General features: G+C 34.3%; 1 protein-coding gene across 1 annotated transcript; it reads right to left on the bottom strand.

Annotated features, from left to right (window-relative positions):
- Positions 1-14,688: 14,688 nt before the first annotated feature.
- LOC310650071 (olfactory receptor 13G1-like) lies at positions 14,689-15,459 on the bottom strand (the record flags this gene model as incomplete). The annotated part of the gene is made up of 1 exon (XM_083378907.1): positions 14,689-15,459. One exon carries the CDS (start codon positions 15,457-15,459, stop codon positions 14,689-14,691), a length of 771 nt encoding a protein of 256 aa, XP_083235033.1.
- Between the last annotated feature and the right edge of the window lie 582 nt (positions 15,460-16,041).

Below are 16,041 nucleotides of genomic sequence, written 5' to 3'. Positions count from 1 at the left end.
AACTCCTAATCATATATAGCTATACATATGTATCTGAGTGAATATTATGTTCTGAATGAGATAATATGTCATGAGCAAAAATATTATCCAGAGCAAATTACATGGAAAATATTCCAACATTAGTGACAACTGAAAAGTGGAATGGGTGATGTGTTTCTTGATCCTACCTCATATCTATTTACTTCCATTAAGGATAAAAAACAAACAAACTATAAGGCCTGTAAAAACATTTCACATGGATCTTTGTACAAATATCAGTATTCTTGTTTTTATTCATCTATTTATTAAATGCTTTTATCTATTTTAACTATTTTTATGAATAGCTCAAGGAAGCAAGCATACCTAATACTACTTTCTTATTTTTAGCCACTATAGAAAGGCAAAGAGCCATTATTCTAATAATAATTTGATAAAAAAAGTATTAAATGAAAATGTATCTATTCACTAGAAATTCTGGTTTTCCAGAATTCTGCTTTAGAACTTAGCTCAGTATTGAATCAACTGAGTAGCCTAATTCTCTTTGTGAGTGTTCTCAATCCTTCCTTGAAATCTTTGTTTCTCAGTGAATATATGATTGGATTAGCAACAGGAGTTATCACTGAATAAAGAAGCGAAATTTGTTTGTCTTGGTCTAGCGAGTAGGCTGAAGAGGGCCTGATATAAGTATAGATTACAGAGGAGTAAAAAATACTAACAACAATAAAATGTGAGGAGCAGGTAGAAAATGCTTTTTTCTTCCCTTCAGTGGAACGTATTCTGAAGATAGCTCTTATTATAAAAAAATATGATGTTAGAGTCAACCCACAACAACCAATCCCAAATATAACATCTGACAAAGATAACACAAACTCATTTAGAGTTGTATCTGAGCATGAGAGGTGCAGCAATGGAGGTATGTCACAGAAGAAATGATTGATAATATTGGAGTTACAAAAATCCAACTGCAACATAAGTCCAGAATGTGTAGAGGAATTGACCAATCCGACAACCCACACTCCAGTAACTATGGAAGCACATACCTGTTTCCTCATGATCATGGGGTACTGCAAAGGGTGACAGATAGCTGCATAGCGATCAAAAGCCATAAAGGAGAGAAGTAAAAGTTCTGTTCCCAAAGCCCATATAAACAGATAGCTCTGTGCAATGCATCCATAAAATGAGATGGTCTTTCTTCCAGTCCAAAGACTATAGAGCAATTTAGGAGTAGTAACTGAAATAGATATTACATTCACTAAGGACAAATTGACAATGAAGAAGTACATGGGCGTGTGGAGTTTCCTGAAAGTCCATATGGTCAGGATAAGAATGAAGTTGGCAGTGAGGGCTATAGCATAGATGAATATGAATACCCAGAAGAGGATTTTCTGTATTTCAGTCGTTGTAGATAGCCCAACCAGGATAAACTCCAATATGGCACTCTTGTTGTTTATTTCAATATTATTGTAATTGCTATCCTAAATAGACACATGTTTTAGTATAATAATCAACATAGTTACATAATTCAATAATTTATCTTGCTATTCTTCAGTTCCTGCCTCCCTCCCTAATTCTCTATCAAAAATTGAAATATGTGGTTATTTTTAAATATGGAAAATCTACCAGTCTCAGATTAGTTTACAATAGTGATGAACCTGGATCTTTCTGATCATTAACAGATTTTTTGGTTCTGGTAGTATCAGTGGTAATCAACAGAACTGAAATCCACTAAATTCTTAATGGATTTTTAAAAAAGTGTTTCTAATACATTTTCAGAATATGGAATAATAAATAAACAGAAACTTTAGTGATAAGGTGAAGTTTCTAATACCACTTACCATTTGTAACAACATTTTAGCTGTTCTAGCACTGGAAATGTATCTACATATTAAGGTGCTAAATTTCTTAACTACCTCCTCTCTCTTTTTCTCACGTATAGACAAGAAAAGATGCAACTGTGGTGTTATACAGTATAGAATCTTATGAACTGTTCATTTGTGTTTTGACATTATATGACAATTCTGCCTTTTAAATTTATTAATACCATTTAGTTCAGTATTGTGAAAAAAAGAAGGAAGATGAAAAAGTTAAGCTATGATATGAAGTAAAATGATTACCTCCATCCCTACTTATTCTTGTGGGTTTTTGATGGAAGCTCTTTGTTATGATGAAAGCTCCATCTTATGATTTAGGGGTATGCTTACTTGTTTGATTTTCCCTATATTGACATTTGGAAGATACAATTGCTTTCTATGAATATGAATGAAGGATTATATTAATGTGGACATTTTGAATACTTAGTGAAATAAAGTGATTGTACCTCTAGAAGAAAGACCATTAAAGAATCCTGGGAGTTGAAGTCCACACATCTTAAAGCTGACAAGCTTGAGAAGCACTGATCTAAATAATATTTGTGTGTGTGTGTGTGTGTGTGTGTGTGTGTGTGCGTGTGCGCGTATCACAACAATTATAAATATAAAGGGAATTAAAATTAGAGGAATTAAAATAACTTAAAAAACAAGAGTGTAGAAAGGAAAGTGGGGTACCTATTCTATACCAACCACCTCCAGCTAGCAGATTTTCCTTCAGGACCTCATGCCAACTGGCATAGCTAGCTTGTAAGGGTTTGAGAAAGGCTAAAAGAGAGAGGACAGATTTTTACCTCCTGGGTCAAGATGTTCAAAAGGGCTGGAGCCATGCCAGAAAAGGCTCTTTTCCTGTATTTCACCAGCTGAAACTCATTGACTGATGGGATCTGCCGTAGACCCATTTTTCCAGAATCAGTGAGGCAGGCGAATCTCATTGGCAAAAGATGACTGCACAGATATTTGGACCCATGACATAAAAGGATTTAAAAGTAATAACCAAAGATTTAATTGCACCCAGAAGCAGATCAGCAACCAAAGCAGCTTATACAACAGTGATATTACATGTGTCTCTTAGGGGCTTCTAAAATTGCCTGCACCACTGCATTCTGGACCTATTGTACCTTTGAAATGCTCTTCATAGATCATATTTATTAATCTTCACCATTCCATAACTCTTCTGCCTCATTGTCTACCAATGCTCATTTTTCAGAGAGCAAAACACCAAATATATTACTGTTTCCCAGAGGAGAGGTACAGTTCTTAATTTTCACAATGCAGGGGGATATTTTTTCCTCCATATAGGGTTCAATTCTCTTACCCATGAACTTCCTATACATTGTTTTCAATAGACTTGTAAATAATTGCTTGCTAGTCTTACTAGCTCAATACAAGGATTCAAATAGATTGTTCAGTTTTCTACTGCTGATGACAAACACCTATATGAAGCAAAGGAACTCCAAAAGGAAAGACAAGGGGCTGTACTCTTTTTGTTTTACCTCACTTAGAGACTGCCTCCATACCCAAGTGGCAATTCAAGGTGAAGTTCTGAAAGAAGCACATGCATTGAAGCATTTCCAGTTTTGGAAATGGTTAAGTTCTCAAGGTAACTCATGAAAAAATTTGCCATGAAAAGGCAAATTGCTAGCAAGTTCCCAATATTTATTGCTATGAACTAGAAACAGATCCATTCTGATAAACTAGGTAACTATAATATGTCAGGACTTTGCTTAGTTATGAAGTTAATGATTCCCAACAAATATCCCTAATTAAATTTCATTATTGTTGTTATTCAGTCATGTCTGATGCTTGGCGACTGCCTGGACAAGTCCCTGCAGTCTTTTTTGCAAGGTTTTTCAGAAGCCTGCTTTTACCACTGCCTCCTTCCTAGCACTGATAGAAAGCAACTGGCCCAAGGTGACTCAACTGGCTTTGGGCCCAAGGCAGGACTAGAACTCATGGTCTCCCAATTTCTAGTCTGATGCTTTATCCACTACACCAAGCTGGCTCTCATTATTTCAATAGGCTCACTTTAATTTAAAATTTAGATGCCAGTGGAATAATTTTGTCCACCATTATATAGCAAAAGCCTTAAAACTCTTTGATCCTTCACATATGAATTATGGAAGTAGTTGGGATGAAGGAAAATAATTATATCATAATAATTATATGAAATACTTGCCTTTATATTTATCATTGTTGAAAATTATTGAATTTTCCCATATGTGAATTTACAATTAATGTCAGCACTGGCATCTGACAAGATTCAGTTCCCAATCATTTCTACATCATAATGGCCTTTGATGATTGGCTTGTCCTGTTATAAACTTTGCTTGTGGCTCAAGCCAGTGATAAGTGGAAACATGCATTATATAAGTAAGGATGCCAATGGGAGTGTTATCTCTGGAGCTTCGTTATAATTGTTGCAATCAGGCTTTGCAGAATTTCCTGATGCAATTATATTAATGAATCATTATTATTGGACAATTCTGATGTGGGTTTTTTTCCTTTAAGGTAGATGAAATTCTTCTGCAACTTAGTCATATTTATATTATATTTATTGAAATAAAGAGAACTCAAGTCCTATAGATGGCAATAATCTATTTTTCATATGACTAACTTGAATCCAACTCTTTTTAATGTTATGTGCATTGACTGTAGGTATTTCTAAACCTTTGAAGAGAAGGAAATGCTAGGAGTGGTAGTACTCAGGAATGAGGCAGCATTTCCAAATAATCAGTTATTTAGAAAATCTACTTACTTTCAGACATAAACCCAGAGCAAATATGCAGAAATAATGTATTTCTATTCCACCCAATTAGACATATACAGAGAACATGCTTTAATTTTGAAGGAGGTTTTTGTTATATTTTTCCCTGAAAGATAAGCTAAAAATCCCTGCTCATAGTCCTAGTAACCTGCAATCTTCACTACTGTCATGTCTGCCCTTGAAAAGTATCAGAAGCTTCAATTGGTTCAAAATATGGCAGTCTAGATTTGCACAGGTATCATTTCTCTTACAAGAACTAAATTGGCTGTCAATTTATTTCTGGGTCTAATTCAAGTTGTTGGTTGTCACTTTTAAAGCTCTTCATGGCTTGGGACCAAGTTACTTGAAGGACTGTCTTATCCCAATTATATCTACCTATTCCACCAGAGTGGGGAGGCAGAATATGTTATCAGCTCCCTCTCTTAAGGAGGTCCATCAGGTGGGATCAGGAAGAAGAACATTCTCCCTAGTGGCTCCCTCCTTGTATAACATCATTCCTGCAAAAATGAGATTGTCCCCCACTGTGACACTCTTTTGAAAGGCCCTGAAGACATGATTTGTCAATGAGTCTGGGATGGAGCCTGTCAAGTAGTTGGTTTGATTGTTGTTTTGGGGAGGGGGTACTGTTTTTTTCATTGGGATTTTATTTTTGTAAGCCACCCGGAGTCGCCATTAGTAGGTGGCTATATAAGATAAACAAACAAACAAACAAACAATTTTGAAGCATCATTTTTTCCACTGATTTTCTGTGGTAGAGACTTAGACTTATGTAACATCTCTCTCCATCTCTCTCTCTCTCTCTCTCTCTCTCTCTCTCTCTCTCTCTCTCTCTCTCTCTCTCTCTCTCTCTCTCTCTCTCTCTCTCTCACTCTCTCTCTCACTCTCTCTCTCTCTCACACACACACACTGGGACATTATGTCCAATGGGTAGAATCAGTGCAATTTGATCCAGTGATTATCACAATTTTCTAATAGTTATAAACATAACTACATATGTAGTAATTAAAACATAAAAGAGTATTCAGAATTAAAACATGTGAAATATTATTCAGTTGCTTTTACTGAGAAAATGCAAAGGAGAAAGCTGTTTGTTTGTTTTTTCCCCTCCTGTAAGTTTAGCTTTTTGCCAGTTGCCATGCTGGTCTTGGGAGAAAGATCTTTCATGTTGGAAGTTGCCACTGAAAACTTCAGTTTGAGGATCACTATCTGATAAGCTACTTTTAATTCCCCTAATAGCCTTGGAAAACTACACTCATTACAACTGTGTGAATTTAAAAGAGAAATTTCCTTGAGAGAGCCACTTTGCAAAGGTTGCAGGAATCAATGACTATGCTTCCTAAGCACATCTTGTGTACAACCATTAGCTGCTTTGAATTAAAAAAAAAATCGAAATGCACATATATCATGCATCCTGCATGCATTATTCCCTTTCTGGAAAATAACTAATACTATATGCAGCAGAGTGAAAGAGAAAGAAAAATTAAATAATAACAAAAAGTTAAAATAAAACCTAGTAAAAAGAAGAGGAAAGCAAACCATGTCATTATTAACAATTATTGTTTTTAATAATTAATGTTTTCTATATTGTTTTATTTAAAAAAAGTGTCGTACAATGCCTAGAATCAAACAAATAACCCAATTTTCACAAACCACCACTCATTAATTTGCTATATCACTCCATAATATCTTGTCCTTGAAAACTATATTTTCTTTCACATTGCTATCTCTGTTTCATCCATTGCCTTATGGCCTTTCACTGCAAAGAAACCTCTTTCTTTCTACAGATCTCAATCTAACTCATAAACTTCTCAATTATTTAGTATATTGTAATAGCAATACAGTAGTACTAAACTTATTATCTGAATTTCCCTCCCTTTTTTAACATCATGATTTGATTCATCTCAAATTTCAGTCACATGATCTCAGTGTTGTTGAAATGTAACTAAGGTTTAGGCCTGCCATCTTGAAGGAAGTTTCCTATTCTTGAAATAAATGAAGATAGTATAAAGAGCTTAATAAAAATATTATCTCTGTACATATGCATTTATGGTTTATAAGAAATAAATATTATAGAGAAAAAAAGAGATGTGAAGATAAATTTTCAGTTGATTTTTGATCATTTTATTAAGCAGGTATCTTGTGTGGTTTTGTATTTTATGAATATCCAGGACGACTAGATGATTATGATAACTTTATTGTCACTTTGAATGTACACCAATCGGCATAAATCAAAATGAAATTTCATTGCATACAGCTCTCAAAGGGTCACCACCTCCGATATATACTCCTTGTTCGGGGCCCGCTCAAATTTCCAATTGTCCATTTTAGTCTCCAGGGAGTAAACGATGGCAAACAGGACAGATGGAAATGGGGCTCCATGTGGATTAGCCCTCAAATTTGCTTGTATTCTGACAACCTCACCTTCTTTACTTTTTCTGATCCTGACTCTTCCACCCTTTCCTTAAAGAGGCCTTGCTTCTTTTCGCCCCTGGAGCATGCTGCTGCCGCCGCCACCAACTCCTCCAAAAGCCTCTCTCTCTTCCTCTGGGTCTGCCGACAGCCTCATCCAGTTCCTTCGCTCCATAAGCTCCAGGTCCTCTCCTCCTCTGCCTCCTCTGGAAACAGCCCTGATTTGCAGTAGAATCCATCAGTGTGCCAGCAGTCAGATCTTGCTGATGGCAGAACAAGTTCAAACAGCACCAACGACTTTTAACGGTCTCACCAACAATTCTACATAATATTGGCAAGATTATACTGAAGTTATTGTTTGAATACTTAAATTTGTTATACTATGACTTGACTCCTGCAACATGCAAAAACTGAAAACTATTCAGAAACCCAAGATGTTTGCAAAACGATTCACAATGTTGGCATGACATGTTAAAAGATTTGCTTTAATGCTTATCCACTGAGATATTGATATTAAATTTACTAATGGGAGGTATAGTTGACTAGAACTTTGCATATGTATGAACTTTAGATATGCTCCTGAGTGAAGACTCTGTTCTGAGTGAGATCATTTGCCACACATTTATGATATACAGTTAGAGAACACAAACAATGAAAAAAGTCTATTTAAGAGAAAGTGTTGGCTTTTTGCCTGCTAGATTTTTTCTCTAGATTAATGTTTCAAAATATAGGTCAACTGAGTAGCCTAATTTGCCCCATAAGTGTTTTTAGTCTTTCTATAAAATCTTTGTTTCTCAATGAATATATGAGTGGATTAACAAAATTTATTGGCTGTTCATCTTATCTCAGGCTAAGTCTGGGCAGCTTACAACCCATCTGAAAACTCTATATCAATTTCCTAAATTGTGCCATAGTTTTTCATTGAATGAAATAAACATTTTATTTTATATATTCATTCATGGCTATGGAAATTATGTGGAACTAAATGGATAGTTTAGAATTTAAAATACCTTGTTATTTTATCACAGGGTTCTGAGATTCTTTATCCAGAAATAAAATTACTTCTTCAAACATGGAAAGAGAAAGGAAAAATAGAGTTAAAACACAATTAGGACCACATTTTGCCATGAAGATCTGGCTAAAAAGATGAGTCTTAAAACTTCTTTTAAAGGTAGAGATTGAAAGCCAAACATAATTCATGAAGAATTACAGTACGTGACAAAGCCTGTATCAAACACAGTAGTAGACACTGTCCAATGTGTCCAGTGAAGAGGATATAGAAACTTTGTTAATATTTTTGATCAGATGTCTTAATAAATGGAAATGTGAAAAATCAATTTCAGAATTAATAGAGATAAATTTGGGAATATTTTTATCATTTAACATCAATAAAAGTGATCCTGGGGTCTTTTTTTTCTGATATAAACTCATGTAGAATTATTCCACTATTCATTTATGATGCAACTGCAGGATTATACTACTGTTCTTGTCTGAAAATTCATGGTTACCTTAAATTATGACTCTTCTACAGCAATATAAGAAATATGTTCAAAATCGCAGGTCTGTTTGCAAAGTGGTAGCTCAGCTGATATTATTACATAGTCTGAAGAATTCCTTCTCTTCCTTTGTAAGAACTGAATTAATAGTTAACTTTTGGCAAGTTGATGTTAACCTTTTTCAGGGTGGCTTATTATATTATGAGTTTCTATAGAAGATTATTCTGGTTTCAGAAACCCATTAGGCATCAAGTTAGTACAAACTATGGCGTGGCAAAATTACACAGAAGAACTATACAAGAATGAGCTTAACGTCCCTGATAATCACAATGAGGTGGTCACTGACCTCGAGCCAGACATCCTAGAATGTGAAGTGAAGTGGGCCTTAGAAAAGCTGAGCAACATCAAAGATAGTGGAGGTGACAGTATTCCAGCTGAGCTATTCAAAATCTTAAAAGACGATGCAGTAAAAGTGCTACACTCAATTTGCGAGCAAATTTGGAAAACTCAACAGTGGCCACAGGATTGGAAAATATCAGTTTACATTCCAATTCCAAAGAAAGGCAGTGCCAAAGAATGTTCAAACTATCAAACCATTGCACTCATTTCTCATGCTAGTAAAGTTATGCTTAAAGTCCTAAAAGCTAGACTCCAGCAGTATGTGGATCAAGAACTACCAGAAGTATAGGCAGGATTTCAAAGTGGCAGAGGAACTAGAGATCAAATTGCCAACATATGCTGGATCATGGAGAAAGCTAGAGAGTTCCAGAAAAACATCTACTTCTGCTTCATTGACTATGCTAAAGCCTGTATACTGTCGCCCTGCCTATTTAACTTATATGCAGACCACATCATGAGAAAGCACATTTGATTTGTGCTTAGATTGTAAGCCGCCCTGAGTCTTCAGAGAAGGATGGGATATAAATGGGATTAAAATTTTAAAAAACTAAATAAATAAAAAAGGCAGGGCTAGATGAATCAAAAGTTGGAAATAAGATTGCCAGAAGAAATATCAACAACCTAAGATATGCAGATGATACCACTCTAATGGAAGAAAATGAGGAAGAACTAAAGAGCCTCTTGTTGCGGGTGAAGAAGGAGAGTGCAAAAGTTGGGTTGAAACTAAACATTAAGAAAACTAAGATCATGGCATCCTGCCCTCTCAATTCCTGGCAAATAGATGGGGAAGAAATGGAGGTAGTGACAGATTTTATTTTCCTGGGCTCCAAGATCACTGCAGATGGAGACTGTAGCCAAGAAATTAAAAGACACTTGCTCCTCGGGAGGAAAGCCATGAAAAATCTAGACAGCACACTAAAAAGCAGAGACATCACCCTGTCAACAAAAGTGCATATAGTTAAGTCTATGGTCTTCCCAGTTGCAATGTATGGCTTTGAAAGTTGGACTATAAGAAAGGCCAAGCACCAAAGAATTGAGGCCTTTGAACTATGGTGCTGGAGAATACTCCTGCGAATCCCTTGGACTGCAAGGCAATCAAACCAGTCAGTCCTAGAGGAGATCAACCCTGACTGCTCTTTAGAAGGCCAGATCCTGAAGTTGAAACTCAAATACTTTGGCCACCTAATGAGAAGGAAGGACTCACTGGAGAAGAGCCTAATGCTGAGAAAGATTGAGGGCAAGAGAAGAAGGGGACAACAAAGAATGAGGTGGCTGGATGGAGTCACTGAAGCAGTAGGTGTGAGCTTAAATGGACTCCAGAAGATGGTAGAGGACAGGAAGGCCTGGAGGAACATTGTCCATAGGGTCGCGATGGGTTGGACATGACTTCGCAGCTAACAACAACATGGCATGGATTTCCTCAGGAACTCTTCTGGCCTCCAGTTTCTTGTCTGCTGAAATCCACATAAAGCAGATCTTTTTAGTAGGCATTACAGGAAAACAGTTTACCTATTTATGATTCTCTGCCTCCCTTGTTTTTATATTAACTCTTTTTCTTTTACTTTGAAATTCAGCTGAGGTATGCTTTTTAAATACATTCGTTAATGCACGGAATTTCTCCTTTAACACCAGTAGTAGAAATGGAAAAATTCCCTAAGATTGAATTGAAAGATTGGATTAGTAAATAAAAATAAATAAATTTTTAAAAAATCAGATATAGAAACGGGAAGACTGGAAGCACAAGATAAAGAATATAATACAATTAAAGAATGTTTTATCAGATACTAAATTAAATTGGTTGAATTTAATACAATTAGAGAAATGGATAAAAGTGGAAGAAAAATTTGAGGTGAAAGATAGACCGTTAACAAAATTTGAAATGATTGTAAAAGAAAGTGAGGAAAATGAAGAATATATAGGTAAAGGAAGAATTGGAGAAATATACAGAATATTAACTGAACTAGAAGATAAGGCAAAAGGTTTAAAATTAATCTGGGAATCAGATTTAGGAGACATAAATGATAAAGATTGGAAAAACATTTGGAACAGAAGAGTATATAGGAATATGTCAGTTGGAGTTAAGGAAAATGGATATAAAGTGATATGGAGGTGGTACCTACCACCACATAAATTAAATCAAATAAATGTTAAATATACAAATATTTACTGGACGTGCGAGAAAGAGATTGGAACATATAAACATATGTGGTGGGATTACGATAGCGCACAAAAGATATGGGACATGGTTTTTAGGGAAATTAGAGAACTTTTGAAGATAAATTTAGATATGTCATCGAGGATTGCATTACTGTTACTGTTACTTTTGCTGATGACTTGATTGTGACAGTATCTCAACCGTTACAGTCGGTTATAAATTTGATAGAAATTATAACTCAGTATGGTAAGGTTTCTGGGTTTAAGGTGAATAGTAATAAGACTAAGATATTATCTAAGAATTTATCTATGAGTGAAAGGGATATGTTAACTAAATTAACATGTTTTGAAATAGTAAAAAAGGTTACATATTTAGGAGTGTATATTGCAGCTTCAAATGTAAAATTATATAAGAATAATTATGAAACACTATGGTTGAAGGTACAAAGGGATTTAAATAATTGGAAAAAATTACAATTATCTTTATTGGGAAGAATCACAGTTGTTAAAATGAATGTTCTGCCAAAGTTTCTCTTTTTGTTTCAAAAGATACCTGTATTGAAAAAGGATGCCAACCTTGATGGGTATTAGAAGGGTATTAATAAATTTATTTGGGCGGGGAAAAAACCAAGAGTTAAATTTAAGATTTTACAAGATGCTAGGGAAAGAGGGGGACTTAAGGTGCTGAATTTGAAATTGTATTATGATGCGGTGGCCTTGACATGGGTTAGTGATGGCATGCATATTTGCTTTATGATAAGAAGGTGGATAGGGCTTTTAAATCTCATATTCTTAGAAGTGCTTTGTTGCGTGTCTGGAAAAAGTATTATTATAAGTTAAATTATAAAATACCAATTTGGGGAATTCCTGGACACGCGATAGAGGGCGTATCTATGGGAGTGAGTTTGGATATGTTTTCCTATAAGGAATTACTTAGATTGGAAGGGAATGATTGGCAACTTAAATCATTAGGGGAGTTAAGACAAGAAAACATAAGTTACTCTTGGTTTCAATATACTCAATTGAAAGCTAGGTGGAAGTTGGATCAGAAGGTTGGCATCACAATTACAGATGAAAATTTAGTAAAACAAATTAGAGATTTAAATCATGCACATATAAAGAGGATATAAAATGTTTTAATTGAATTGGACTCAGAAACAGAATTAGTTAAAGATTGTATGATAAATTGGGCAAAAAATATTCAGGAACCAATTCCACTGGATACTTGGGAGGTAATTTGGGTCAGAAATGTTAAATTCACTCAGGTTCAGAACTTAAGAGAATTTTTTTTATAAAATGTTTTATAGATGACATCTGGATCCCAAGAAGTTGTCTAACATGTATCCTAACTTACAGTCTAAATGCTGGAGATGTGGTAGTTTAGAAGCCACCTATTTTCATATGTGGTGGACTTGCAGAAATATAAAAGCTTTTTGGATTAAAATTTGGTGGAACATTCAAAAGATTTTTAAGAGAAAGATAAAGTTTTCTCCACAATTGTTTTTATTGGGTATTGTTGTAGATTGTGATGTTAAAGAAACCAATTTGATGTTGAATATGATAACAGTAGCACAGTTACTGGTGGGACAATGCTGGAAGAAGGATATTTGCCTACTATAGAAGAATGGGTGTTTAAAGTTTCGAATCTTGCAGAAATGTCTAAGATTTCTGCTTATTTGAAGGATCATTCACAAGAAAGATATATTTATGTTTGGAGGAGATGGATAGATTATATTCAGAATAAATATGGGACTAAAAAGTTCCATTTAGCTTATGAGTAGATTTTAGAGGGATATTGTTATTGATTTTAGTGTTAGTACTTTGTATGTATTTATGTTAAAGGGGAGTTAAAGCACATTATAAATTTGGTTAATTTTATATTATGGATAATCTTTAGTTAGAATATGATTATTATAACTGTACCCTGTATTTAGCTCTGGGAAGTGGGGGGGAAGGGGGTGGTTTGGGGTGGGGGGGATTTGGGGATGTACTGTAAAATCTTGTTTTTGTAAAACTCTTTAATAAAAAAGGATATGGGACATGGTGTTTAGGGAAATTAGAGAACTTTTGAAGATAAATTTAGATATGTCATCGAGGATTGCATTACTGTTACTGGTGGAAAAACAAGATATAAATGAAGCAAAAAAGGAATTGATTGTAAATTTGATAATGGCAGCTAGATTACTGATAGTTAAATATTGGAGACGGAACTGGGTTATTCAATGAAACGAATGGTATAATGAAATATGGAATATGACAATAAATGATAAATTAACAACATAAATTATTTTTAAAAGGGATGAATAATGTAAATGATTATAATGAAATATGGGATGATTTTATAAAAACAGCCTTGGTGGAAGGCAAAGGGAATAAACCTGCTCATGAATATTTACTGTTTTGGAGGGGATAAGGGCACAATTCAAATATATTGTATATTGTTAGTTGTTATATGAGAAGAAATATAGGTAATAAAAATGGTCTCCAGTGGTGTGGGTGCACTGTAGTATTTGTACTTTTTTTACATACTATTTTTATTTAGATTTACATGTGTTATGTTTGTATTATTTTTATTTGAATAAAATATGTTTTTTTTTAAAAAAATACAAAGATAGGATATGCATTGACTCATTAAATAAATTCCTTTCAAACAAATAGTTTTATTTGTACACATGCTGGAAAAAACTCTGATCATCTGATAATGTATAATGAATGCCAGATAAATAAAATATAATATGTCAAAGAATGAAGGGACAATTAGGTTTTCCCCCCACAATAAATACTTGAGTCTAATGCATATAATGATACATACTGTAATAGAAAACATGATGATACCATGCAGCATCCTGCATGCTACTACCATGACACAAAGACATAATCTAATTAACATTTTCATAATCAATAAAAGTTTCAGTAGAACTATTAATAATAAAACACTAGGCAGAGATGGTTATATGTGGTTTGTCCCCAATGTGAGTCAGGCTTCTGTCCTGAGTGATATCATTTGTCATTGGGAGCAAGCTTATCAAGAGTGTAATTCACCTAAGTTATTAGTAAGTGAGGAAATATATGAATTGTTTATCTGCTTGTATATTTTTTCACATCTTTCTCTATCTGTTTATATATATATATATATATATATATATATATATATATATATATATATATATATATATTTATATATATATATATATATGTGTGTGTGTGTGTGTGTGTGTGTTTTCTGAGGTTTTCGCGGGTGTTTGTATGTGGATCTTTGGTTATTCGGGTTTTTTTAGTTTAGTTCTACGCAGGGCGGCTAAGCTTGTAAGCCGCCCTGAGTCTTCGGAGAAGGGCGGGATATAAATGGAATTAAAATAAATAAATAAATAAATATATATATATATATATATATGAGACGTCCTCGGACAAGTGCTGGCTCTTCGGCTTTGAAAAGGAGATCAGCACCGGCCCCTAGAGTCGGAAACGACTAGCACACATGTGCGGGGGAACCTTTACCTTTTATATATATATATATATATATATATATATATATATATATATATATATATATATATATATATATATATATATATATATATATATATATATATACACACACATATATACATATATATAATTAATTCCTGGGAAATGTTCTACCTCTTCCAATAAAGTATTTCAGAGCTTCTTTTACCTCTTTGTTTCTTAGTGAATATACGACTGGATTAAGAACTGGGGTTACTACTGAATAAAGGAGAGAAATATATTTGTCTTTGTTTAAAGAATAGACTGAAGTGGGTCTGATATATGTGTAGATGACTGCTGAAAAGTAAAAACTAACTACAATAAGATGCGAGGAACAGGTGGAGAACGCTTTTTTCTTCCCTTCAGTGGAACAAATTCTAAAGATGGCCCTTATAATAAATCCGTATGATGTCAGGATTAGTCCACAACTGAAAACAGCAAAAATTACATCTGCCACAAAAGCCATTGTTTCATTCAAACTGGTGTCTGAACATGATAACTTCAAAAGTGGAGGCAGATCACAGAAGAAATGATTGATTATATTGGATCCACAGAAGGATAGCTGTAAGACAAGTCCTGAGTGAACTGCAGAATTTGTCAATCCTGAAACCCATGCTCCAACAGCTACTGCAGCACATAATTCCTTCCTCATGATCAGAGTATATTGCAATGGGTAACAGATAGCAACAAAACGATCAAAAGCCATACTAGTGAGCAGCAGAATTTCTGTCACCAGGAACAATATGAAAAAATAGACCTGAGTGATGCAACCATAAAATGTGATGGTGTTTCTGTATGAAAAAAGAGTGTGCAGCAATTTGGGAATTGTGGTTGTGATGGAGAGCACATTCACCAAAGACAGATTGGCAAGGAGGAAATACATTGGAGTGTAAAGTTTCTTAGAAGTGCAAATGATAAATATAAGAAGGAGGTTACCCACCACAGCTGTAACATAACTAAATACGAATGACCAGAACAGAATTCTCTGTATTTCAGGAGAACGTGTTAAGCCTAATAACTCAAATTCCCTGATAGCTGAATTGTTCTTCCTTTCAAAGCTTCTGACAACCTACACAAACAAATTATATTTGTGAATTAATTATCATGATACCCCTCCAAGCTCTCCCCATACACCCCTCTACAATAAATAAAGGAAAAAAAATAAGGTACAAATGAACATTTATTAGACATTGCAATACTATGAAACATTATAAAATATTCTCATAACTGTATACATGAAAGAAACATCATTCCCACTTTGCACCACATTTTCATTATCTAGAAGAAGGAGAAGGAGAAGAAGGCTGGGGAGGGGATTTGAGAGAAAATGTTACTATGTGAATTATGGACTACATCTATATCTAAACCACTTTTTCATTTAATTTCAAGCTTGCCAAGAACCAGTAAAAAGATAGAAACTTTGCTGAATATTTAGCCTGTTATTTTTTTTTTAAATTTTTTTTAA

Source organism: Vipera ursinii (genome assembly GCF_947247035.1).
Source record: "Vipera ursinii genome assembly, chromosome: Z".
NCBI classification, from domain to species: domain Eukaryota; kingdom Metazoa; phylum Chordata; class Lepidosauria; order Squamata; family Viperidae; genus Vipera; species Vipera ursinii.
The sequence above is the reverse complement of the archived record's forward strand: the minus strand, read 5'-3'. Positions and strand labels throughout refer to the sequence as shown.